This window comes from Nerophis lumbriciformis, linkage group LG21 (genome assembly GCF_033978685.3).
Source record: "Nerophis lumbriciformis linkage group LG21, RoL_Nlum_v2.1, whole genome shotgun sequence".
Taxonomy (NCBI): Eukaryota; Metazoa; Chordata; class Actinopteri; order Syngnathiformes; family Syngnathidae; genus Nerophis; species Nerophis lumbriciformis.
Genome location: NC_084568.2, coordinates 28,504,810 through 28,512,500, shown reverse-complemented (window position 1 = coordinate 28,512,500; position 7,691 = coordinate 28,504,810). Strand labels below are relative to the sequence as shown.

Genomic DNA, 7,691 nt, shown 5'->3' with positions numbered 1-7,691 from the left:
ATCATTATACCTACAGACAGCTAGTCAATGGGGAAAAAGTCAAGCGTAGCTGGCTGACTTATTCAAGAAGTAAAGATGCAGTCTATTGCTTTTGCTGCAAATTATTTTCCAAAAAGTCCTTAAAACTGGCAGCCGAGGGACAGCGGGATTGGGTCAACATAGGTGCACTGCTGAAACAGCATGAAAACAGTGAAGATCATTGTAGCAACATGGTGAAATGGAAGGAATTTGTCTTGCGTCTTTCAAAGGGGAAAACTATTGATGAATTTAACTTCAGTAGACTGCGCTCTCTTTGTACAAAGTAAACATTAAATATGAACAATTAACCAAAAATATAAACTAGTAATTAAAGACTAATATGTACAAGACTGATGAGACAAGATGACACTTTTACTGTAAATACAAAGCTTTATCACTTGGACTGTTCAACCCCAGGCCACTCTTGTAGCTGAATGTTTTCTACATTTTAAGATTAGGAACCATATGTGGCACTCTGGACATCATTCGTTCATTCATTGGTATTATTTATGTTCTTAACTGGGCCACCCCCATATCTTTATAAATGACATGTCATTTGTAAAGACATGCCAGGCTGACAATAGGATAATGTAAACAACACTGCCAGAGCCGCAATGAGTTTATAGTAGGTGTGCGAATGATCAACAATCAATATTATTGGCAGAAATAGAGGGCCCCAAAATCAAATTTTGCTTAGGGCCCCATTGAGGCTTGGGCCGGCACTGTATCTCCTTCTCACAGAGACTTAAAACAAGCGCACCTTCTTACACACGTCACGTGTGCAACGTCACACGCTCCTGCGGAGCAGACAGGTAGCGACATGGTAACATTAGCTGTGATGCTAACGGTGCGGGTGGTAATACGAGAGAGAGAAGGTGCGAATCTGGTAACAAATGAAGGAAGAATTAATTCCCAAGAAAAACAGCACGGGGTTCCATCGTCTGGCGGTGGTTTGGCTTCAAGCGGGAAGATGTTGAACAATTATGCGGCAAAAGCGTTGCTACAAAAAGTAGCACCACTGCTAATGTAGCATCATTTGAAAAGTCACCCGCTAGAGAATGAAGAGTGCTTGAAACTCCGCATGTCAACATCTCCGTTCCGTGCCACACCAACAAAATGCCGAAGCAACTATTTCCAGATGAACACCGTACGAAAAAAATAGTCAACAACAGAAGGAGATAACGTCCGCAGGAACCTACCACATAGCGAAGGACATATACTATTTGATTTCCTATTATGCAGCTCATTTTTATTTCACACTTATTGAAATATCTTGTGTGACATCATGCACAAAAGTGCACTTTATTTGTTTTAAACTATTGTAGTGGCGTTCTGTACAAAAAGTGCACTTTAATTTAGTGTTGTTTTGATATGTCATCTTAGTGACATCCTGCACAAAAGTGCACTCATAGCTTGTTTTAAAATGTCTCTGAAAATCTTGCACTTTCTGTTTTGGAAATGACATGAATGTTTGTGCCACTGCTTAATAACTGTTTAATAAATACAGTTTTGGTAAATTGACTTGTGATTTGCCTCTCTGCATGAAAGTGTAAAATAAGCATATATCAATGAAGTATCGACAAGAATGTTTTAATGTAGACACATAGAATCATCATACTGCTGTGATTATATGCATCAAGTGTTAATTCAAGGCTAAGGCAAAATATCGAGATATATATCGTGTATCGTGACATGGCCTAAAAATATCAAGATATTAATAAAAGGCCATATCGCCCAGCCCTACTTCCATGTTACTTGAATGGATTTACCCTTGTGCAACCCTTGGGCCCAAAATGTCTTCTTTATGTGCTATGATGGATCATTTTGAAGGTTGGTGCTCTGAAATTTCGCCAGGGTGTTTTTAGCACGTTTAAAAAAATAAAATTGCATTGTGTTTTTGATTGCGTAAAAAAATAGTACCCGCACTTTCTCTCAATAACTTTTTCGACCCCATTGACTCCCATTATAACTGCTATTTTTAACAAGCAGCAATCCTGTGCTTTTTCCATGAAACCCAAATTAATCTCACAATATTGTTTTGGTGTAATGCCACCACTTAACAACCAAACAGAGCCAGAAAACCATGAGCATTAATCTAAGAGCTTTGATCAGCGTAAATGAGTTAAACTGCTGAAATGCAAACAAATACAAACAGAATGAAATGATCTTGGGAAGTTATATATACAGTAACATGGCGTGGATATATAAACGACTTAAGTAAACTCAAACTCAACTTTCTCTATCATTCTAGCTCAGTATGCACTGTAAAAAATAATATTTCATTCTATTGTATCACAATCAATGTCATGCATTATTCAAGGCTGTAATTACCCCACCGCCAATATTCCACTCTGCAACTTATTTATTTATTTTTTTACAAATATTGCATACTTTGCATTTTCCCTTATTTAAATGGTTTTTATTTTGACAAAAGGGCTGTAAAACGTTAAAGCAAAAAAGAATACTAAACCTTAATCAATATATAGATCTGAAGTTGTTATAAGATTTTAAACGTTAAAACATAATTTATTGCTGACAGGTCCCTTTTGGATTCTAAGAGTAAGTGTGTGTAGTCAATCTTAAGGTTGCACAAGGGTTAAAGTTGCATTTTTTGCAGGTACACTACAGGCCCTATCCTGTTTCAAATATATCTTTGACATTCAGACGTAAAAATGCCGGCTAATATATATGTGGTTCTTCCAATCGAAACCATACTGTGCCAAAACTGAACTGAACTGTACCACCTGAAAGCTTTTGCTGCCATGGAGTCTTGAATGGGGGACCAAGTGAACCTTTTTAGGTCAGACACCCACAGCTCATGGGTGGAATTACAGGTTAGGCAAGTAAACGTCTCCACCTCTCAAGCTGGAACCGCCTCACACTCAACATTAAAAAAGGCATCGGAATATTGGTGGAAAAAAGCTGACTGCAGATGTAACTATCAGCACAGGCTAAGCTAAAGCGATTAAGGCCCCCTTGGCGGAGGCGACCGACACCATCTACTGCTTTCTTTCTAAATACAAAAAAAGTATCCACCACCTGTTGAATACCCTAAATGCTGCACAAAAAGCTACAAAGTCCATTCTTGTTTTAGTGCAAAAGGAACATTGTCAAAAGTTGGAGTTATATATTTCAAGGTAAAAACAATTACGTTCTGGCATTCTAAGGTGCTGGTATAGTAGTATGTCAAGTCAAACACCAAGACGCAACAACAACAACTACAAATCCTTTTCTGATTTTTTGAAATAAGAGACGGCAACCATTATGAAACTTTTTACCAACTTAACTATTGCCAAGGCAATTCCAAAATAAAAGATTGTGGCTACTTGGAAGTGGGAAGGGCTTGCAAGAACAGTCGTGTCAAAAGGCCAGCTAGATCTAACGCTCTTATTGACTACACTACATACTTCACAATCATCTTTTCCCACAAGTGTCGTGTTCCAGGTTTTAGGTGTTCAAGCCAACTTACGGAATGGTCTTTTGCTGTTAGTTTTGTATTTGTTGTTGTACGGCTTGGATAGAAAAACTAATCAAGGTGTGGAGACTTTTGGTGCATAGAGTTAATTGATAGAAAATAATTAGGGGGAACTTGTGTGTGAATATCAACCACACACAAACACACACACAATTCAAGAATTTGGTCATGCAGCGCAACGCTTTGAACCCCCTTCTGAGACATAAAAACATCCTCTCCGCCTTATTAGTTTCTATGAAAACACTAAGTGTGTTCATCAGCATGCATACCAATCATCTACTGTCATTGCAAGCCTCCACAAACAATGCCATTTAGATCGATAGCAAGGGCAATTATGCAGAAATGGCCAGCAGTGTGATGTTACCATTACACTTTTAACAGGTAACAAGAGGTAGGACACGAGGCCATTTCCATACAATTACACCAGTGTCACAATATGGCCTAAACTCCTATTTCACACACACGCACACACATACACGCATGCACACACCCCTACCTATTGGAGCTCATACCAATGCTATGCTATGAAAAGTGCATCCAAATGTCCATGCTTTGAGACCAGCACCAATAAGAACAATATTGACATCATAACAGTAAATATCAAGTACATGGTGTTCAGAATGCCCCACAAACACAGTCAGTCGGATTAATAGTTGTTTTACAGGTAAGAGGGGAGAATACGTCTCTTTTCTTGTCTTGATTTGAACCACTCGTAGGCGAAGTGGTTTACAGTGAAAACATCTCGCAAAGGGTCATTTTTGTGCTTTTCTGTCTTTTTTGTATGCTTGTCATGTAAGGTTTTATAATCTGGCTTGGCCCCAATTGAAAACTGTACACTGTCATCAAGGACCACACGAAAGAGAAATGCGACTAAATGCAACATGATTAAAGACGCCTAAAAAGCGCCCTATCTACTCGACATCTACGAACACACCAGCTGCAGGTGAAACACCCCTCTGCCAAATCTCTTGGTTAAAAACAATGCATAGTTAGACTACATCCGCTCCATTCACGACTATGAACATTCGCTAGCTTAAATGTGTTAAAAGTGGACGATAGAAAAAGTCAGTGACTGACTTGAGACTGTTAAGTCTTTCAAAGGCAAGAGGATATTTGCATTGGACTCTGTACACAAATAGTGTTCATTTAGATTACATATGGGGCATTGTTTTTTTTGTTTTTTTTAAAACGTTGGTTTCGGCAGTCTCCACTGAGTTCTATTCAAAATATACCTAATTTTTACCTTCAAAAAAAGACATTTTCATTAAAAAAAACATGCCCGTGCTCATGATTTTTAGAACAGAATGTTTCGTGAGGGAATTTTGATCTTTAAGTGTTGCAGCTTTCAGGCCGCTGTACCGAATGTGTCGCTATGAAAACGCCACAACAACGTCTGAATCAAAGACATTGCTGATTCCACGGGTATATACATTAAAAATAGAGGGTTGTTTATCAAGGAAGAGATACACACGTATAGGTTTCTAAAACAGGACTTGGCTACATGCAAATCCATTAGAGAACAAAAGGACTTACTAAAAACAAATCTATAAAAAGACAAGGGAACCAAACTGTTTTGATTTGTACATCGTGCGTCTAATCAGCACGGCTCAGAGTACATAAAAAAGTGTGTTTTTGCTGGGAACCAGTCCCAATACACGAGTTCAGCACTGTAAGCTTCTGTTCTATGAAATCACTAAAAACCCCTCTCTTGAACATTCTGAGTGTTGGTTCAAAGTTGATGGGTAAGTTGTCCCAGATTTGGCATAAAACGCTCATCGTGGACAACTACAAATAGTTGATAAGAGGAAGGTGATCTCTCAATGGCACTTTCACGTGAAAGGCTCATCAAGTACTTAAGTCCTGATTGAAGTACCCATTTGAGTCAGTGCGCTTTGCTGTGATTGGCTGTTCAATAATAATGCGTCTTAACTCATGAAAAGTCTTTGACATGGAAACAGGATTAAAACAAATAGGGAGGTGAGGTGCTTCTAATTCATAAAGCACCACATTGAATAACAATACTCCTTTCATACTTTGCAACATAATTGCCCACAAGATATACAAATATATAGCAAGAACACAGCTCATACCCCAAGAAAGAGACCTTCTTTTGCAGCTTCTGAAATCTGGTTTGGCTAGGGTGGGCATAACGGGTACCTGCTAGTTGTTAGGTAGAGATCACGCTGTAAAAGCACACAGTGAGGGCTAGTGTTTCTTCAGCGGGGTCTCGCCCACGCCAACCTAGTGCTGTGCAGTCTCAGGCGAAGTACATTGTGCGCAGGGTGTCCTGGTGGATCTGAACGGCTTTGGCCAAGGCCTGCTGGTCGCGCCCGTTGCTTTGGCCCGATGTGTGACTGCCCTCGGCGCTGAAAGACAGTAGTGTGAATGCTGTACGGGTTGTGGATGTGCCGATTCTTACCTGTCGTGCTCTTTGTCCACCAGGTGATAGCGAGCGCGAAACGCCACCAAATGGGCGTAGTAGGCGGGCGCCGGGATGGAAACCGAGCGGGTGCAGCGCACGTAGGTGTGACACAGCTGGTAGGTGAGGACCTGCAGCTCGTCGGCGGAGAAGTGATTGTCGTCCCAGAGCACGTGGTAGTGAGACGGCCGGCTGGTACCCTGCAGAGTTTGGAAATCGACTATGCAGTCTGTCCTTAGTCGGACACGTTAAGGAGAAATGCCAGAACGCAGGCCGATGCATTGGAGTCCAATGGTTTCTTATTCCTCTTTTTATCTATAGAAGCAGCCAAAATGCTTCCTCCAATAATTTATTGTAGAATACAATTCACTGTTATACTAGGTCTGGCCGATATAACCAAACAATTTGATTTACAATTTTTACTTTTTTGAAGAAACCAATAAATACAAATGACAGAGATAATTCAAAACATGTTTTGCTTTTATTTGATCAAAAACTAGTAGTTTGAAATGACACGGCATCTTACTCTTAGCAAACCTTTTTTTCATATATTGGTTTACCGGTATTTTTAGAACAAGTATATATTGGACTTTGTTTAATCGGTTTAGTTTTTTGAAAAATATTTTCTACAGATTAATTTTAGCTGTTGTAGCTAATTCTGGCTCATATGTGGATCAATATGCATTGCTCTAATCAGTTTTTTTTTTAATAGAGCTTCTTATGTAAGGCAAAGCATAAGTCTAAATTATTATACATATAATAAAAGTCCAACTTTGAGATCGATTAAGTACAAACTTCAATCTTCTGTCTTGAATAAAATACTTGTGTAAATAAAAATGTAGCATTGAGATGAATCTAGTTTTAATGGGTGGATGCAAACAGGCTTTTCTACTGTACCGTGGGCACCAACCTAGCTACGCGCAGAGCGAGCGCTTTAGTGATCGTTTTCCACACTGCTTCGTGATCGTCTTCCCCACCTTCTACCATCCTAGTCACATCCGTTGTGTCCTTGGGCAAGACACTTCACCCCTTGCTCCTGATGGCTGCTGGTTAGCGCCTTGCATGGCAGCTCCCGCCATCAGTGTGTGAATGTGTGTGTGAATGGGTAAATGTGGAAATAGTGTCAAAGCGCTTTGAGTACCTTGAAGGTAGAAAAGCGCTATACAAGTATAACCCATTTATTTATCATTTATTTACTGCTTCTTTCTCATCACTGGTACCTTGTGCAAATGAGTCCACCAGTAGGTTGATTTTTTTTGTGGGAGTTTAGTTGTTGCTGCGGTCTTGTTCGCCTCGTAATGAGTTGCATTGGAGCCGTGCCAGTAACCTGAGGGTTCCTGGTTCGATCCCCAGCTTCTACCAACTGAGTCACGTCCGTTGTGTCCTTGAACAAGACACTTCACCCTTGCTCCTAATGGGTCGTGATTAGAGCCTTGCAAAGCAGTTCCCGCCATCAGTGTGAGAATTTGTGTGTGGATAAGTGAATGTGGAATAGCGTCAAAACGCTTTGAGTACCTTGAAGGTAGAAAAGCGCTATACAAGTATAACCCATTTACACTTGACTGAAGGCTCCGGTTTTAGAAGCTGGAATAAGTTTGTTGTGCTGCTGACTTTTTTTTTTTAAACAAACTTTGCAGCGTGCAGTCACGTCTCTTGCGGCAAAACCAAACCACTGACAACACTTTTCTTTTCTTTGTAACAAATGCCTCGCTGTCGTTTGCGTTAGCAATAACCATTTTGCTATGTGTGTGAATCTCTGCTAAGGAAGGGGAAGGTTGG

At 40.0% G+C, this 7,691-nt stretch overlaps 1 protein-coding gene across 2 annotated transcripts in view; it reads right to left on the bottom strand.

The window, feature by feature from the left end:
* Positions 1-51: 51 nt before the first annotated feature.
* Positions 52-7,691, bottom strand: part of ago2 (argonaute RISC catalytic component 2) — a 40,698-nt gene continuing 33,058 nt past the window's right edge. For both annotated transcript variants that reach the window (XM_072915587.1, XM_061982506.2), the window contains 2 exons: positions 5,913-6,112; positions 52-5,859 (listed from right to left, as the gene is read on the bottom strand). In XM_072915587.1, coding sequence (XP_072771688.1) covers positions 5,751-5,859; positions 5,913-6,112 — 309 coding nt within the window. In that variant the 3' untranslated portion in view covers positions 52-5,750. The remainder of the gene's footprint in view (positions 5,860-5,912; positions 6,113-7,691) is intronic.